Below are 20,258 nucleotides of genomic sequence, written 5' to 3'. Positions count from 1 at the left end.
CATCATCCTAAACCAGGGTCTTGACCTGACAGCAGTTTGGCGTTGTAACCAACTTCAGTGGGCAAATGCTCACCTTCAATGGCCACTGGCAAGCTGGAGAAGTGTGCCCTTCACGGATGAATCCAGTTTCAACTGAATCAGGCAGATGGCAGAGAGCATGTATGGCATCGTGTGGACAAGTGGTTTGCTGATGTCAACATTGTGAACACAGTGCCCCAGGGTGGCGGTGGGGTTATGGTATTGGCAGGCATGAGCGGACAATGAACACAATTGCATTTTATCAATTGCAATTTTAATTGATCCTGAGGCCCTTTATCATGCCATTCAATCGCCGCCTTCACCTCATGTTTCAGGATGATAATGCACAGCCCCATGTCGCAATGATCTGTACACAATTCCTGGAAGCTGAAAATATCCCAGTTCTTACATGGCCTGCTTCCTTACCAGACATGTTATCCATTGAGCATGTTTGGGATCCTCTGGATTGACGTGTACGACAGCGTGTTCCAGTTCACAGCAATATCCAGAATCTTCTCACAGCCATTGAAGAGGAGTGGGACAACATTCAACAGGTCACAAACATCAGCCTGATCAACTCTTTGCGAAGGACATGTGTCGCGCTGCATGAGGCAAATGGTTGACGCACCAGATACTGACTAGTTTTGTGATCCACATACCTTCCTTTTTTTTATGGTACTGTATCTGTGACCAAATGATGCATATCTGTATTCCCAGTCATGTGTTATCCATAGATTAGGGCCTTATTTATTTTTATTTGACTGATTTCCTTATTTGAACTGTAACTCAAATCTTTGAAATTGTTGGACATAAGACTGTAAAAACACCAGAAAATCAGCTCCAAGTGGTTTACATTTGTGGTTCAGGATAAACATAAATACTTTCCTGAGAAACGGTAGCCACGGGATCACAGTACACTAGAAAAACAACAAACACGGCTGGGACTGCAAGTTTGTGTTCCATTTTTTGCGAGGATTCCACGAGTGCTAGCCGGCTGTACTACAGACACCTGTCGTCGTCGTGGGAAAGACTCATTGTTATCTTTTCGGAAAACAACTGGTTGCAGTAAAGAGCCAACCTGGATACAAAGGAGATTGTGATGGAAATCGACGAGTACCAACAGCTTTACACTAAGGAGGAACAACATACTCCATCATGGAAAGATCCGACGCCCTCACTTAATAACTTTAACCCAACATTAATAGAAAACAGATTAGTCCACAGACACGGACGATTTACTTACCGTTGAAGTAGAGGCTAGTGCTCTGGCTGGAATCCATTCAACACTGGAAAAGTTGTGTGACTAGGTAGCAGGGCTGATGGGGAGTTTGGAGTTTAGCCAGAGTGAAATTCTCACACTCCAAGGAGAAAACAAGGCACTCGCAGCCAAGGTAAAAATCCACGATTCCAACATGGATTGTCTACTCAGGGAAAACAGAGTGATGAAGGAGTTGCTACTAGACATACAAAGTCGTAGCATGCGTGAAAATCGATTTTTCTTCCCAGGAAGACACATCCAATAATCCAGAGGGCGCAATCAGAGAACTCATGCAATCCGCCTTGAAACTTCAGAAAGAGACTGTAAACAAGGTGGCTTTCCACCGAGTACACAGACTTGGAACTCGGAGCGACAAGACCAAGGGTCCCCGACTGATCATCACAAAATTTGAACACTACCAATTAAAGGATCAAAAGCAGGGGAAGGGAGCTTAAAGAGACCAAATTCAGTCTAAATGATCAATTTCCAAGGGAGATAAACGAAGGTCGTGAAAGACTGTATCCTGTACAAAGGCAACAAAGGGAGAAGGGTAAGCATGCCTTTCTCATTGGGACAACCTCTTTATAGATGGACAGCTATTCCGAGACAGCTCCATAACACCATGGCTGTACTAAATTCTACAGGGACTTCAGGTTACGAAAAAAAGAAAGTATGTGAACTGTAAAAATATCTGAACACTATGAAGTGGATATGAACACACGTACTCAATTACATGCTCGCTTACACATACAGACTTATACATACACACACACACCTGATCTCGCTCTCCTCTCTCTCTCTCTTCTCTCTTCTCTCTCTCTATTGTTGAACTGTTTTATAATTTAATAAGTTTGTTTATCTATTTTTTTAATGTATTTGTCTACAAGTTTATATATGTTTACAACAAGCAAGGGGGAGATATCAGAATAGGGGCATTGGGAATGATAACATATTGTACGGAATACATTTGTACTGTAGTGAAGCCTTCTCTAGAGTAATGCAAGGTGACTTTCATGATCATGTGAAACGTCAATTCCTATGGAAATGCTGGGATGTGTTTTTCAATGATGTTAAAGGTAATTATGATGCAACTATGACGGTGATACGATATGGATTACAATTATCATCATGAATATTAAGGCTATACGCACTACATGTTACACACATAGATACTCAACCATGCAAATTGGAGGAGTTATTATTTATTTGGACATCACATATCATAGTCTTACTCTTATACAGACATCATATACACTCTCACTAAATCACATCCAATATCATACATGTCAACCTACTCAGATTTACTACACACATAATAATAATTTAATAATTTTCTAAAATATGTGGCATTGGCTCACAGGCAAACGGGCAAGGGAATAAAACAAATATTGCTAGAACCTATTTCTTGAATTCTAAATATCAGACATTTGAAAGCTCTAATTTTGACCATCATAATACCTCTGATGGCAGTAACTTTACAAGCACTAGTCATGGTCAATTTAGACTGAGAATAGCATCTAGTTATGGTAAGGGGTGAAATAAGTGTAGCCTGTTTTAATTGTAACGGTTTAGCAGATTATTAAAAAAAGATTAGTATTTACATGGTTAAAAGAAAACGAATATAACACTGTTTACAGGAAACTCACTCTACATCCTTATATGAAGTTGTGTGGAAAAAGGAATGGGGTGGTGAAATAATTTTCTGTCATGGACAAAGGAACTCAAAAGGTGTGATGATAATAAATATAAAAAATGTTGATCTGAATATGTAAATAGTCAGGATTGATTCACAAGGAATGTGGATCTCTTTGAATGTGAAAGTGGACGATAAAGAGATTTGGCTCATTAATCTATATGGTCCAAATCAGGATGATCCATAATTCTTTGAAAACATTTATACCAATTTTATTGAACTTACAGGCAGCAAATGATCAAATCATTATGGTAGGAGACTATAACACAATGTTAAGTACCTCAATGGACCGTAAAGGAAATCACTCTACAAACTACCATCACCGTGCCCTTAAGGAAATCACAAATATTATGGACACATTGGAAATAGTGGATATTAGGAGACTAGAAAACCCCGACCTAGTGAGATATACATGGAGGAGACTTAATCAAGCTAGTCGTCTTGACTACTTTCTCGTCTCTTTCTCTCTTGCACCAAAGGTTAAAAAAGTTTTAATCGGAGATGGAATGTGATCGGATCATCATCTTATTGGAATTCATATAACTCTTATAGATTTTCCACGTGGACGAGGATATTGGAAATTGAATCAAAGTTTACTGGAGGACAACTTATTTTAGACAAAATAATTTATAACAGAATTTTTCCAGTATAATATAGGTTCAGTAAATCCCATTATTGTTTGGGATACCTTTTAAATGTACCTTCAGAGGCCATTCAATTCAATATTCCTCAATAATAAAAAAGCAGTTTCTGGCTAAAGAGACAAGACTAACTAGGGAAATCCATGAACTAATAGTACAGGTAGATAGCAATAAAAACGATACTACAGAGATACAAAATAAGTTAGAGGAAAAACAAAAAGAACTTAAGGAACTTATTCAAGAACGATCTAATGTAATCTATTACAAAAATAAAGCCAACTGGGTGGAATATGGAGAAAAATGCTCAAAATTCTTCCTCAATCACCAATACAGGAACGCTAACAAAAATAATTTGCAGAAACTCGTTACTGAAGACGGAGTCGTCTATGATTCTCCAAATGATATTTTAAAAGAGGAAGCTAATTATTTTAGGCAGATGTTCTCTTTTCCATCTCATCCTCCCCCACTGAATGAAGATTACGGTAAGGAATTATTTCCAAATAATATAAACAAAATAGAAAATTAACAAATGTACAGAAAGATCAGTGCGAAGGTCAAATTACAGAGGAAGAACTTTGAGGCGATTAAATCCTTTCAGTCTGGAAAAACCTCAGGGCTTCATGGCATATCGGTAGAGGTATTTCAAGCCTTTACTAAAAGCTCCATTGTTAGATTGTTTTGACTACTCCTATAGAAATGGTAGTCTGTCAGGTACTCAGCAGGAAGGTCTGATTTCTCTATTATTAAAACAAGACCCAGATAGCAAATATGAAGACCCAGTCTATCTATAAAAAAACTGGAGGCCCCTTACACTTCAATGTTGTGATGCAAAAAATAGCAGCGAAATGCATAGCACTCACTGTGAAAGACTGAATCTAAAACAAAAATCCAGAAAATCACATTGTATGATTTTTAAGTAATTAATTTGCATTTTATTGCATGCTATAAGTCTTTCACAGTTGAAGTGTACCTATGATAAAAATTACAGACCTCTACATGCTTTGTAAGTAGGAAAACCTGCAAAATTGGCAGTGTATCAAATACTTGTTCTCCCCACTGTATAAGTATATAAGCCTGGGATATCAACCATTCAAAGTTGGCCTTAGTGTGTGAGTGACCATAGAATAGTCTTAGTGAGTGACCATAGAATTCTATAAGAGTGACCTTACTGAGTAAAGTATGTCATTGTCACGACTTAACACAGTCAAAAAGTCACAATTATTTCCAAACCCTGCCCATTTCCACAATTTATCTTTTTAAAATGTGATATTAAATCTAACCCTAACTATTGAATGGCAAGTTTGATGCGTTGGTCCGACAGACCTTCCGTGTATTTGGGCGGAAATGTCTGGGAATGAGATTAGGTGTAATGTGACTAACATGACATCACTTTAGAGCGTTTGCTAGCCTTCAGCACGTCACCCCGACTAGCATCACCACCCTGGATGGTTCCGACCTAGAATATGTGGACATCAATAAGTACCTAGGTGTCTGGCTAGACTGTAAACTCTCCTTCCAGACTCATATCAAACATCTCCAATCTAAAATCAAATCTAGAGTTGGCTTTCTATTCCGCAACAAAGCCTCCTTCACTCACGCCGCCAAACTTACCCAAGTAAAACTGATTATACTACTGATCCTCGACTTTGGTGACGTCATCTACAAAATAGCGTCCAATACTCTACTCAGCAAACTGGATGCAGTTTATCACAGTGCCATCCGTTTTGTTACTAAAGCACCTTATACCACCCACCACTGCGACCTGTATGCTCTAGTCCGCTGGTCCTCGCTGCATATTCGTCGCCAGACCCACTGGCTCCAGGTCATCTACAAGTCCATGCTAGGTAAAGCTCCGCCTTATCTCAGTTCACTGGTCACAATGACAACACCCACGTAGCACGCGCTCCAGCAGGTGTATCTCACTGATCATCCCTAAAGCCAACACCTCATTTGGCCAACTTTCCTTCCAGTTCTCTGCTGCCTGTGACTGGAACGAATTGCAAATATCGCTGAAATTGGAGACTTTTATCTCCCTCACCAACTTTAAACATCTGCTATCTGAGCAGCTAACCGATCGCTGCAGCTGTACATAGTCCATCGGTAAATAGCCCACCCAATTTACCTACCTCATCCCCATACTGTTTTTATTTATTTACTTTTCTGCTCTTTTGCACACCAGTATCTCTGCCTGCACATGACCATCTGATCATTTATCACTCCAGTGTTAATCTGCTAAATTGTAATTATTCGCCTACCTCCTCATGCTTTTTGCACACAATGTATATAGACTCTTTTTTTCTTTTTTCTACTGTGTTATTGACTTGTTTATTGTTTACTCCATGTGTAACTCTGTGTTGTTGTCTGTTCACACTGCTATGCTTTATCTTGGCCAGGTCGCAGTTGTAAATGAGAACTTGTTCTCAACTAGCCTACCTGGTTAAATAAAGATTAAATAAAAAATAAAAAATTTAACTGTTCCACGAAAATGTGCATATAAAAATAATACTAACTGGCATGCAGATCGGTAGAAATGGTTGGCTAAATTGTAAGCTTCCCCAAACTTCAAACTCATGAGCTGCCTATAGTCTTTACTATAAGACCCATTAAAAAAGGTGAACGCGCAATCAACGGTCCGTCCAACTGATTCATTCTGGCGCCGGGCCCTGCAGAACAGTCCATTGGGTGGTGGGCCATTCTTGGTACACACAGGAAACTGTTGAGTGTGAAAAACTTAGCACCGTTGCAGTTCTTGAAACAAACTGGTGTGCCTGGAATCTACTACCATACCCCATTCAAAGACACTTACATATTTTCTTTTGTCAGCGGGGGTGTGAGGGTTTGAGCATAGCCTGAAGGTCGGGAGGGGCAGTTACTCTTGCTGCTCCGTAGGCAAGTACCATGGTCTTGTAGTGAAAAAGAGCAGGTGTTAATGTTTTGTATACTCAGTGTATAATGCACATTTTTATTTATTTATTTATTTAACCAGGTAGGCAAGTTGAGAACAAGTTCTCATTTACAATTGCGACCTGGCCAAGATAAAGCAAAGCAGTTCGACACATACAACAACACAGAGTTACACATGGAGTAAAACAAACATACAGTCAATAATAATACAGTAGAAAAATAAGTCTACATACTATGTGAGCAAATGAGATGAGATAAGGGAGGTAAAGGCAAAAAAAGGCCATGGTGGCAAAGTAAAATGGGGCGGCAGCGTAGCCTAGTGGTTAGAGCGTTGGACTAGTAACCGGAAGGTTGTGAGTTCAAACCCCCGAGCTGACAAGGTACAAATCTCTCGTTCTGCCCCTGAACAGGCAGTTAACCCACTGTTCCCAGGCCGTCATTGAAAATAAGAACATGTTCTTAACTGACTTGCCTGGTTAGAGGTAAAATTAAGGTAAAATATAAAGGTAAAATTATATAGCAAGTAAAACACTCGAATGGTAGATTTGCAGTGGAAGAATGTGCAAAATAGAAATAAAAAGAATGGGGTGCAAAGAAGCTAAATAAAATAAATACATTAGGGAAAGAGGTAGTTGTTTGGACTAAATTATAGATGGGCTATGTACAGGTACAGTAATCTGTGAGCTGCTCTTACAGTTGGTGCTTAAAGCACCAACTGGGAGATAAGTGTGTCCAGTTACAGAGATTTTTGTAGTTCGTTTCAGTCATTGGCAGCAGAGAACTGGAAGGAGAGGCGGCCAAAGAAAGAATTGGTTTTGGGGGTGACCAGAGAGATACAGTGCCTTGCGAAAGTATTCGGCCCCCTTGAACTTTGCGACCTTTTGCCACAGGATTCAAACATAAAGATATAAAACTGTATTTTTTTGTGAAGAATCAACAACAAGTGGGACACAATCATGAAGTGGAACGACATTTATTGGATATTTCAAACTTTTTTAACAAATCAAAAACTGAAAAATTGGTCGTGCAAAATTATTCAGCAAAAAAATACAGTTTTATATCTTTATGTTTGAAGCCTGAAATGTGGCAAAAGGTTGCAAAGTTCAAGGGGGCCGAATACTTTCGCAAGGCACTGTATACCTGCTGGAGCTCGTGCTACAGGTGGGTGATGCTATGGTGACCAGCGAGATGAGATAAGGGGGGACTTTACCTAGCAGGGTCTTGTAGATGTCATGGAGCCAGTGGGTTTGGCGATGAGTATGAAGCGAGGGCCAGCCAACGAGAGAGTACAGGTCGCAATGGTGGGTAGTATATGGGGCTTTGGTGACAAAACAAATATCACTGTGATAGACTGCCTCCAATTTGTTGAGTAGGGTATTGGAGGCTATTTTGTAAATGACATCGCCGAGGATTGGTAGGATGGTCAGTTTTACAAGGGTATATTTGGCAGCATGAGTGAAGGATGCTTTGTTGCGAAATAGGAAGCCAATTCTAGATTTAACTTTGGATTGGAGATGTTTGATGTGGGTCTGGAAGGAGAGTTTACAGTCTAATCAGACACCTAGGTATTTGTAGTTGTCCACGTATTCTAAGTCAGAGCCCTCCAGAGTAGTGATGTTGGACAGGCGGGCAGGTGCAGGCAGCGATCGGTTGAAGAGCATGCATTTAGTTTTACTTGTATTTAAGAGAAATTGGAGGACATGGAAGGAGAGTTGTGTGGCATTGTATGACATTGTCTCAGGAAAGTCTGGGTGGGCAATATCCAGTATAGAAAAGGTGAAATTGTTTGCACACAAAAAAAAGAGGAATTATGGAGACTAGGGGAGTCTCTCAAATTTAATTTAATTTAACTTGAATATTGCAGCCCATTTTTTTGTAGGCTATTAGCCAGACAAAACCCGCTGAATTCAATAATAAATAGTGACTGGATTTATCCTCAAGTTGACTACTTCTTTCCTCATTGTTAGATTATTTGATGTGTAATTTTTATAAAACATGTTATAAATAGCAACTAAATAGCAGCTAAATAGAGTATACAGTATACTGTACATTATGCATACACTGCATGATTAAACAATCCCTAGTAAGCTAGTGTTTTGAGGGTGGACTGACTATGATTAATTTAGGCATTAATAGACTGGTTTTACACACAACTTTCTATCCAAGCTGGGAGAAAGCGTGAGGATGGGTCATGCAGGACAGTTGTATATTCCAAAAACATCTATTGGTAGCTGATTAGTATGCATCAAACGTTTATTTTATATCTGAAATGTTTGAATTTCCAACTTTAATTATTAAACAAGTAATTACATTGTTGCCAGCAGTATGAAATGGCAGCATTGCGACACCATGTATAGCTTTGTGAAATGTTAGGCTTAACACATTTATCCATTTGCTAAAGCAAAGCTATACATGCCTTAGCACAACTGAAAGCCTATCAACAACTGAAAGCCAATAGGCATGCAGCCGCATAGACATGTCTCAATTTCAGCACCATGGACAGCGATTGCTAGTCTATATTTTGTCTGGCTGTCTGGCTGACACATTTTATTTTAGAGAGGGGGAAGGGGGCCAAACACCAACCTTGCGGGAGTCCAGATAAACTGCATTATGCCAGTGCTCTGACACCGCCTGGTATAGAGGTCCTCGATGGCAGGGAGTGATGTGGACACAGAGGAACTTAAAGCTCTCAACCCTCTCCACTACAGGCCTGTCAATGTGGCCCTGAGGGGCTCACATGTTAAGGATCAGTATGGCAGATGTTTGGTTGCCAACCCGCACCACCTGGGAAGGACCGTCAGGACGTCCAGGATCCAGTTGCAGAGGGAGGTGTTCAGTCCCAGGGTCATGAGCTTAGTGATGAGCTTGGAGGGCGCTATGGTGTTGAAGGCTGAACAGCATTCTCACATAGGTGTTCCTTTTATCCAAGTCGGAAAGAGAAGTGTGGAGTGCAATAGAGATTGCATCATGTGGATCTGTTGGGGCGGTGTGCAAATTGGAGTGGGTACAGGGTGTCTGGGATGATAGTGTTAATGTGAGCCATGACCAGCCTTTCAAAGCATTTCATGCTTACAGATGTGCTACGGGGCGATAGTCACTTAGACAGGTTACCATGTCATTCTTGAGCACAGGGACTATGGTGGTCTGCTTGAAACGTGTAGGTATTACATGACTGTAGGTATTACAGACTGGGCCAGGGAGAGGTTGAAAATATACTTGAACACACTTGCCAGCTGGTCAGTGCATGCTCTGAGTTCTCATCCTGGTAATATTTCTGGCCCCATGGCCTTGTAAATGTTAACCTGTTTAAAGGTGCTACTCACATTGGCTACGGAGAGTGAGAACACACAGTCATCTGCAGTGGTGGAAAAAGTCATCAATTGTAAAAGATACCTTAATAGAAACCTTAATAGAAAATGACTAGTCGTGAAAAGTGAAAGTCACCCAGTGAAATACTACTTGAGTAAAAAAAAAATTTAAAAGGTGTTTGGTTTTAAATATACTTAAGTATCAAAAGGACATGTAATTGCTCAAAAATAAAAAGTACATTATTTTCTTTAGGAATATAAAAGTTGTCAAAAATATAAATAGCACAGTAAAGTACAGATACTCCACAAAAATAATATAATAAATATAATAATAATATATGCCATTTAACAGACGCTTTTATCCAAAGCGACTTACAGTCATGTGTGCATACATTCTACATTCTCTATTATACATTCTACGTATGGGTGGTCCCGGGAATCGAACCCACTACCCTGGCATTACAAGCGCCATGCTCTACCAACTGAGCCACAGAAGGACCACTTAAGTAAAAACATTTTAAAGTACAACTTAAGAACTTTACACAACTGGTCATCCAGAACTGCTGGTGATCTCATGCATGGTTGAGTGTTGTTTGTCTAGAAGTGAGCATAGAAAGCATTTAGCTGGTTTGGAAGGCTTGCATCACTGGGCAGCTTGCAACTGGGTTTCCCTTTGTAATCTGTGATAGTTTGCAAGCCCTGCCACATCCTACAAGCATCAGAGCCGGCGTAGTAGGATTCAATCTTAGTTCTGTATTGCCTCTTTGCCTGTTTGATGTCTTTTCGGAGGTCGTAGCAGGATTTCTTATAAGCGTCTGGATTAGTGTCCTGCTCCTTGAAAGCAGAAGCTCTAGCCTTTAGCTCAGTGCGGATGTTGCCTATAATCCATGGCTTTTGGATGGGATATGTATGCAAGGTCACAAAAAATGTAAATAGTATGATCTGCAGCTTATTATGAGGTATTCTAACTCAATGCAGCAAAAACTCAAGACTTGCTTAACATTAGAGATCGCACACCAGCTGTTGTTAACAAAGATAAACACCTCTCAGCTTAACCGAGACTGGTGTCCGATTTTGACGATGCATGGAAAAGCCAGTGAGGTGTATATATCATGCATGTCATTGTTCAGCCACGACTCCGAAACATAGGATATTACAGTTTTTTTTTAATAATATTTTTTTTTGCAGATCATTAGCAATGTGAGGTATTCTTTATGTAGTGTTCAAGCATGCTTTTCTATAAGGTAGAAATAAGAAAAAAGCTTGCAGCTGTCTCTGACCTATTTTCTGGTGTGCAATGGCTTTGATGGGAAAGCAGGTTCCTTAGCAAACGCTTTATCTTTGCAGAACCAGTCTCGGAGCGATAGCTCCTTAATGGAGGGTTAAGCGTGTGGCTAATTCACACGTGATCATCCATTAGATGGCAGCTACTGTAGCTCCACCACGGGTCAACCCCTCCATTCTTTGACCATGAGCTGGCTAAATATACAGTGCATTTGGAAAGTATTCAGACCCCTTGACTTTTTACACATTTTGTTACGTAACAGCCTTATTCAAAAATGGATGACATTTTTTTTAAATCCTCAGCAATCTACACACAATACCCCATAAGGAAAAAAGAGAAAACAGTTTGTTTTTTTTGCAAATGTATTCAAATAAAAAATGGAGATACGATATTTACATAATTACACAGACCCTTTGCTATGAGACAGATGCATCCTGTTTCCATTGATCATCATTGAGATGATTCTACAACTTGATTGGATTTACCTGTGGTAAATTAAATTGATTGGACATGATTTGAAAAGGCACACACCTGTCAATATAACGTTGCACAGTTGACAGTGCATGTCAGAGCAAAAACCAAGCCATGAGGTCAAAGGAATTGTCCGTAGAGCTCCAAGACAGGATTGTGTCGAGGAACAGATCTGGGGAAGGGTCCCAAAAAATGTCAGCAGCATTGAACACAGTGGCCTCCATCATTTTTAAATGGAAGAAGTTTGGAACCACCAAGACTTCCTAGAGCTGGCCACCCGGCCAAACTGAGCAATCAGGGGAGAAGGGCCTTGGTCAGGGGGATGTTTTTCAGTGGAAAGCACTGGGAGACAGGATCGAGGGAAAGATGAACGGAGCAAAGTACAGAGATTGTTGATGAATACCTGCTCCAGAGCGCTCAGGACCTCAGACTGGGTTGAAGGTTCACCTTCCAACAGGACAATGACCATAAGCACACGGCCAAGACAACGAAGGAGTGGCCTCGGGACAAGTCTCTAAATGTCCTTGAGTGGCCCAGACAGAGTCCGGACTTGAACCTGATCGAACATCTCTGGAGAGACTTGAAAATAGATGTACAGCATCCAATCTGACAGAGCTTGAGAAGATCTGCAGAGAAGAATGAGAGAAACTCTCCAAATACAGGTGTGCCAAGCTTGTAGCATACCCAAGACTTGATGCTGTAATCGCTGCCAAAGGTGCTGCCCAAAGTACTGAGTAAAGGGTCTTGAGTACTTATGTACTTATTAGCAAAAATGAATAAAAAACTGTTTTTGCTTTGTCATTATGAGGTACTGTGTGTAGATTGATTTTTTTTTTAAACTCTCATCAATTTTAGAATAAGGCTGTAATGTAACAAAATGTGGAAAAAGTCAAGGGGTCTGAATAGTTTCCGAAGGCACTGTAGTCTGTTTGAAAAGTGGAGGATCGCTTTCCCCCATTCTTTAAGTTCAACGCTTTATACTGAAGCCATTGTTCAGAAATCCATCCAGAAATAACACCTGGTATTTACCTTAAAGGCACAATGTCTAAAATATTCTGCTGTTAAGTTTCTCAATTAATGAAAAAATGGTCACCCATTGATTCTTGAAGAATATAACTAATAAATGCTACATGAGCTTAGTATAATTGTGTTACCCTTTCTTAACCAAAAATGTGTGTTGCAGGTAATGACGTGGCTCAGGTTTGACCCCGGAGATGCCGAAGAGACGAGACATTCTGGCCATCGTGTTGATCGTGTTGCCTTGGACGCTACTTATCACTGTTTGGCATCAGAGTGCCATCACCCCTCTGCTAGCTGCTCGAAAGTGTAAAGGTCATTCCTCAAATTCCCCATGTAGGGGGTTTTATGGTTAGTCTCTTGAGCAGAGGAGCACGTTTGGTTTACTTATATCTATGTTTATTCTGGGATGCTCCATTTAATATAGTACACTTAAAAAGAACATCTACACATGATTTCCCAGCTTCATTTTTTACATTTTCCCACCACTTAACTTTTTATCAGAATATGCTGCATTGTCTATTACAAGACTTTTAACACAATGGCAAAAGGTTTTTGTTCATAATGAGCTAAACACTTCATCAGTGTATGAAAGAAAATATTGTCATTTTGTGAGACTGTGGCATTAGGCCGCTATCAATTTGAGCACTATCAGTAGAAAATTGATTGTCCACAATATTAATTTCTCTAATCGGATTCACACCTTTTAACTGACTCATATTAGTCTGACATCTAATTCATTGCTTTTTAAGTTAGTGATGAGTATATTATGTTTATCACAAGGAGATTACATGTCTAACAAAAGAGTATGGAGTTAGATTTCAGAACGACACGTTCATTAAAACTTTTGACTGAAATCTAACTCTACAACAGACTAAGAAGACTATTTGCACGATTAGATGCCTCCTCCCTCTCTACGAAGGCCATCTCTATGGAAACATACAGTTCCTATACAGTCTATAAGCATTTATTATACCAAAAACTTCTTTCCCCTTCTCAGATGACAGACATGAGAGTCGACGAGACTCCCGGGACACCTTCACCCTCAAGGAGCCCTGCACCTCAGAGAACAACAAGGACATTGTGGAGGTTGTGCGCACCGAGTACGTCTACAGCCGCCAGCCACCCTGGTCTGATGTCCTCCCCACCCTCCACGTCATCACCCCAACCTACTGCCGGCCGGTCCAGAAGGCAGAGCTGACCCGTCTGGCCAACACCTTCCTCCACGTGCCCAACCTGCACTGGATCCTGGTTGAGGACTCTCAGCGACAAACCCTGCTAGTCACCAGGCTCCTTCAGGAAACAGGCCTGAACTACACCCACCTTAATGTGGAGACACCCAGGAACTATAAGCTGCGTGGGGACATGAGGGACCCCAGGATACCCCGGGGAACCATGCAGAGGAACCTGGCTCTGCGCTGGCTTAGAGAGACCTTCAGCCCCAACAACAGCAACAGCCAGCCTGGTATCGTCTACTTTGCAGACGATGATAACACCTATAGTCTGGATCTGTTTGAGGAGGTGAGTGGAACAAGGAGAGATGTTGTGCAGTACAGAATTGTTTCCTCTTTAGCTACCAAAACAGGCAAAATGTTTGGTTTCAGTGCGCAGTAGTATAATTAAATAAAGAGCATGGCTCCTTACAATATGCCACTAGATAAATGCACAGCCTCAACACATAGGCATCACTTGACACCTGCCATAAACAAAGTTTATAAACATGAATTCTGATATTTGCATATGATACAAATTAAAATAACTATTTCCTTACATAAAATCATATATCGGAAAAGGAATACTTATTGATCCTTCTCCACCCATAGAATTACATAGAGTACTAATATCATAGGATCTCCATGGGCTCTACCCTCTCTCTCCTTCCTCGTCTAGATGCGTTCAACAAGGAAGGTGTCTGTGTGGCCTGTAGCCTTTGTGGGCGGCCTGCGGTACGAGTCCCCTAAAGTCAATACCCTGGGCAAGGTTTACGGCTGGAAGACTGTGTTTGACCCCAACCGACCCTTTGCCATAGACATGGCTGGGTTTGCGGTGAACCTCCGCCTCATTCTCTTTAAGCCTCAGGCCTACTTCAAGCTGCGGGGAGTCAAGGGAGGGTACCAGGAGAGCAGCTTACTGCGGGAGCTGGTCACCCTCAGCGACTTGGAGCCCAAGGCTGCTAATTGCACTAAGGTAAGGAACTAAAAGTTGCCCTGTGTGCCTCAACTAATAGAGTATGTTGCTTGCAATGCGAGAGTTGTGGGTTTGATTCCCACTGTGTCAGGCTGGTCTCATAGATGTAACATAGGAAATGAAAATCCAGGACAGTCAAATTAGTATGATTAGTTTAATATGGTTACATAAGACAGAATGCGACTACTTACATGTTTTGCTTCTTTTCAACTACTTAGCATGTTAGCTAACCCCAACCTTAACTCATAGTCTTAACCCCTAAGCCTAACCCATAGCCTAGCTAACATTAAAGCGGTATAAAAATACTTTCAACTATTTTCAACTAACTTGTCCACCATTTTTACTTGAACCCCCCGCCCCAAACAGGTACTTGTGTGGCACACTAGGACAGAGAAGCCTGTCCTGGTGAACGAGGGAAAGAAAGGATTTACGGACTCCAACGTGGAGATATGAAACTTATTTTGGATCACAGGTAATTTGAAAGTTATTGGGTCTGGGATTAATTAAGTTTGCAAAATTCCGGTACCTTTCCCAAAGTTCCCAGGTTTTGCAGATGTTACCGGAATTTTGCAACCCTATGTCTGAGTGCCAACCTGGCTATCTGAACCCCTGTGAGCTTATTATTTCCACCAAAGGTTTTAATATTGTATTATTATTCATAGTATAAAGTTTTGCCGAATCTGTCTGAATTTGTATAACAGGGATGTTATGATTTCATCTCATAACTTGACAGAAGATCCCTACAAAAGATAGATACTTTTATTAATGCTGTTTTGTCTTTAGTTTCTTCTCATTTGCCTAAACTATTCTCTCCGTGGTTGGTAGTAATGATGGAATAATTGTTGATTACATATTTTCTTTACACATCTCCTAAGCCAATACATCATTGTGTTATTGCAGGTTATATATGGCTGGGATTCCAAACGGACTGACAAAAGACAAGCTCCGGGCAAGCAGGATCAGGGTGAAATATATATTTACTGTAATACGACTGTAAAGGGAGTAAGACAGCCTTATTGTCTACTACAAGTAGTACACAGCTACGTATCAATACAGGCATAGAATATCAAAGCACAGATTCATGGAGGATGGTGATACTGTATCTAGCTAAGCGCTTTACTGATGCATCAATGGAAGACGCCCACAAGGAGCTTGCCAGTCGTCAGAGTGCAACTGAAGCAAAAGACTGTCGGCGGTTCAAACAACAGGATGGCTTCATACAGTGGTCAACAGGAAGCGGCCATAAGCCAGCTGACACAAACCAACATGATCGTAACCAGGCACTGGACCAAACTGAATCAATCAGGGGCCCCGAATGGCTTTTGTCTGTTGGTGATTAGTCTCCTTTTGTTGTGGAGCGGACTGTACTTGGGGTGCAGAACAGAGCTGGATAAAGTAGTTCTTGTCTGACTGGAGTCAGGATTGACTGACAGACTGATCTGGAAAGGACATGAACCCTTCCCATGTCCCATTGTAAAACACTGAGCTATTCAGACAGCTCTGCTCCCTCAAACCTATCACTAATTAGAACACGTCTCACACACATACACGTCTGTACACAAACATCCGCACGCATACACGCACAGAGTAATCAGTGTAGGAACAATGATTTAGCATAACCCCCGTACTGTAATGCCAGCTTTTATTTGCTGTTGCATCTTTTACTGATCATATAACACTATATCAGCACTTTCAGATCAGGGTCTGTTGTCTGTTACAGTTTCTCAATCACGTACAAGCATTTTTTTTAAACAATCGATTTTCAAAACAGAGTTCACAAGACAGAACTCTGTGGCTTTTCGCAAAACAGTAAATGGTTGCCTTACCAAAATGTATTTGCCTTCTCAAATTATAAATACATTAAATCAAAACTAAAATTGTACATTCAAAATTGCTAATAAATTGCTAATAAATTCATCAAAACAACATGACTGCCTGCAAAAAGATGAACACAAATATACTTATCTCGAGTCCAAGTAGACTCGAGAAAAAAATCCCAGTAGATCAATAGATTTTCCTTGCAGTTACTAAATCATGATGATCAAAATTGTAAGTCCAACTATCCAAAAGTGCAGAATTATGTGCAATTACTCTCCTTTTATGCATATTTCACCAAACAATTTCATACAAATTAAATTAAATATATTCCTGATAAGAAACAAAATTAGCACATTGTGTGCAGGATTCATCGATATGATCACAATCCAATTCCATTCCATAGTCAATACATAACTATGAGCAAACCAGGCTTTGTAGACTCCATTGGTGCACAGAAACACAATCCAAAATAGAAATAAGGAAAGGTGAATACAATGGAAGAATACAACTGGTATGAATGTATAGGGAGGCCTCAAAGCAAAACCTCTATAACAATAGGGTCAGTATCTCCTGTAAAATCTAACACGAAACCCAAACCGGCTGCGCGCGTGCGCCATCGTGCGCCTTCGTGCATACATTTATTTTGTCCCCCTACACCTAATGCAATCACGACACGCAGGTTAAAATATCAAAACAAACTCTGAACCAATTATATTAATTTGGGGACAGGTTGAAAAGCATTAAACATTTATTGAAATGTAGCTAGTTAGCTTGCACTTGCTAGCTAATTTCTCCTATTTAGCTAGCTTGCTGTTGCTAGCTAATTTGTCCTGGGATATAAACATTAAGTTGTTATTTTACCTGAAATGCACAAGGTCCTCTACTCCGCCAATTAATCCACACATAAAATGGTCAACTGAATCGTTTCTAGTCAATCTCTCTTCCTTCCAGGCTTTTTGTTCTCTTTATATTGCGATTGGCAACTTTCATAAATTAGGTGCATTACCGCCACTGACCTCGTTCGTCTTTCAGTCACCCACGTGGGCATAACCAATGAGGAGATGGCACGTGGGTACCTGCTTCTATAAACCAATGAGGAGATGGGAGAGGCAGGACTTGCAGCGCGCGATCTGTGTCAGAAATAGAACTGATTTCTATTTTAGCCCTTGGCAACAAAGACGCTCATAGGCGCATGCGAGCAGTTTTTATTTTGCAACGCTCTCTCACGTGACGCGAGCGGTGTGGTCAGCCTGTAAGATATGCAAGTCAGGTACACCAGCAAAGAAATTATCAGAAGTTCTGTAAATGTATTTGAGCATTTGATCATTGATTTTCTGCTATAGTGTGTTTCAACACCGATTAAAAATGTCCTTGTATCCGATTGAGAAAAACACATTTTGGAGTGAAATACGCATCACATTTTTTCACCTCTCCAACAGACAATTAGGTAAGGACATTTGCCAATAAAACGAGAGCTAGTCAATTAAATATTATTATTTCACAACACATACTACATCAGTCACAGGATAAATGCTTTCCCTTGATATGCCATTTTCTAACCAGTCTGGACCCCAAATGGCACATAATGATCTTTGATCTGATATTCAAAAGTAAACAGAGGGAATGTCTGCTTTGTAGACAACCACTGAAATTACACAAATTTACCCCACATGTCAATGTCTCTTTTTTTCCCCTTGTTTGACATGGTTTATTGCGACTAATGGCTGATATTTACATTTTTTTTCAAACATAGCATTGGTTTCCCTTTTTATAAAGTAAATCTTATACAGTCCTGGTCTCAGGGAAGACCAAATATTGAAGTGCAAACATACAGCACAGTAACTCATAATTGCCAATATGTTACATGATAAATATCACAACTAAAACTGACTAAGCCTGTCAATCAGTGGTCAGATGATACAGGTGTAATGTTTCATTTGGAAGTTTAGTTTTTTAAATGTATTTAACTAGGCAAGTCCTCTTTAGGATCCACCCTTTAAAAAAAAAATGTTTAGCCTAAAATGACATACCCAAATCTAACTGCCTGTAGCTCAGGACCTGAAGCAAGGATATGCATATTCTTTATACCATTTGAAAGGAAACATTTGGACATTTGTGGAAATGTGAAATGAATGTAGGAGAATATAACATATTAGATTTGGTAAAAGATACATACAATACACATTTTTAAAAACGTGTTCTTTTGTACTATCATCTAAGAAAGGCCATAATGTATTATTCCAGCTCAGGCACAGTTTAGATTTTGGGCAGTAGATGGCAGCAGTGTTTGTGCAAAGTTTTATACTCATCCAATTAACCATTGCATTTCTGTTCAAATGTGCCTAATTGGTTTATTAATCACTTTTCAAGTTCATAACTGTGCACTCTCCTCAAATAATAGCATGGTATTCTTTCACTAATAACTACTGTAAATTGGACAGTGCAGTTAGATTAACAAGAATTTAAGCTTTCTGCCAATATCAGATATGTCTATGTCCTGAGAAATGTTCTTGTTACTTACCTCATGCTAATCACATTAGCCTACGTTAGCTCATCCGTCCCGTGGGGGACCCAACGATCCTGTAGAGGTTTAAGAACAAACTCTTATTTACAATGACGCCTACACCGGCCAAAGCCGGACAACACTGAGGCTCCTGAGTGGCGCACTGCATCTCAGGACTCGAGGTGTCACCACAGACACCCTGGTTTGATTCCAGGCTGTTTCCCAACCGTCTGTGATTGATAGTCCCATAAGGCAGCACCCAATTGGCCTAGTGTTGTCCGGATTTGGCAGGTGTAGACAGTCATTGTAAATAAGAAATGGTTCTTAACTGACTTGCCTAGTTGAATAAAGGTTAAACAAAAAATTGTGTGTCGCCCTATGGGACTCCCAATCCCGGCCGGTTGTGAAACAGCCTGGAATTGAACCAGGGTGTTTGTAGTGACGACTCCAGAATGCTTTCATTTACATCATGACACACACAGAAAGCGATGATTTGTTAGTCTACACAATGATTCCAGTTGAAAATATGTTTTGTTAGGCTGGGATATATAGTTCTAGTTCTTTGTTTCAATAAATAAACCTGTTTGCATGACATTTCATGTAAATAAAATGGAAATAAATACTCTACTCAAGATGGATGAGGTGAGTTATCCCCATAAAATGTTCAGCACTTTGGGGCCCAGTGAAAAACCAATGTGAAAACGCGATCCACTCATTATTACTGTCTATCAAAAGTACAGTAGCTTTGGAATGCAGTCACTGATTGTCCACAACCATGCCCAGATCAGGAGTCTCTTCAAACATCTTACAGTTAGCTTTCTGCTCCTCAAACACAATGAGCTGCATGATGATGATGAAGAAACAAATAAAGGTAACTAAAAGATAGAGACTAAGTAAACAACATTGTGAAACTAAGACTTGTCATTAGCATGTATTAATGTAAAAAAAAAAAATCTAGACCCCTTTTACTCCACACACACAGAGACATGTACAAAGCTCTCCCTCGCCCTGCATTTGGCATATCTGACCATAATTCTATCCTCCTGATTCCTGCTTCAAGCAAAAACTAAAGCAGTAAGCACCAGTGACTCGCACCATAAAGAAGTGGTCAGATGAAGCAGATGCTAAGCTACAGGACTGTTTTGCAAGGACATA

The 20,258-nt window shown here is 40.2% G+C and overlaps 1 protein-coding gene across 4 annotated transcripts in view; it reads left to right on the top strand.

Annotated features, from left to right (window-relative positions):
- The window catches only part of LOC118390979 (galactosylgalactosylxylosylprotein 3-beta-glucuronosyltransferase 1-like), a 51,983-nt gene extending 31,995 nt beyond the window's left edge, over positions 1–19,988 (top strand). For 2 of the 4 annotated variants that reach the window (XM_052457730.1, XM_035781862.2), the window contains 5 exons: positions 12,762–12,946; positions 13,596–14,116; positions 14,486–14,782; positions 15,149–15,254; positions 15,683–19,988. In XM_052457730.1, coding sequence (XP_052313690.1) covers positions 12,793–12,946; positions 13,596–14,116; positions 14,486–14,782; positions 15,149–15,235 — 1,059 coding nt within the window. In that variant the 5' untranslated portion in view covers positions 12,762–12,792 and the 3' untranslated portion in view covers positions 15,236–15,254; positions 15,683–19,988. The remainder of the gene's footprint in view (positions 1–12,761; positions 12,947–13,595; positions 14,117–14,485; positions 14,783–15,148; positions 15,255–15,682) is intronic. The other 2 variants (XM_035781864.2, XM_035781865.2) reach the window with 2 other exon arrangements.
- Positions 19,989–20,258: the final 270 nt, after the last annotated feature.

This window comes from Oncorhynchus keta, chromosome 12, assembly GCF_023373465.1.
Source record: "Oncorhynchus keta strain PuntledgeMale-10-30-2019 chromosome 12, Oket_V2, whole genome shotgun sequence".
In the NCBI taxonomy this organism is placed as follows: Eukaryota; Metazoa; Chordata; class Actinopteri; order Salmoniformes; family Salmonidae; genus Oncorhynchus; species Oncorhynchus keta.
This window is presented reverse-complemented; position numbering and strand designations above follow the sequence as displayed.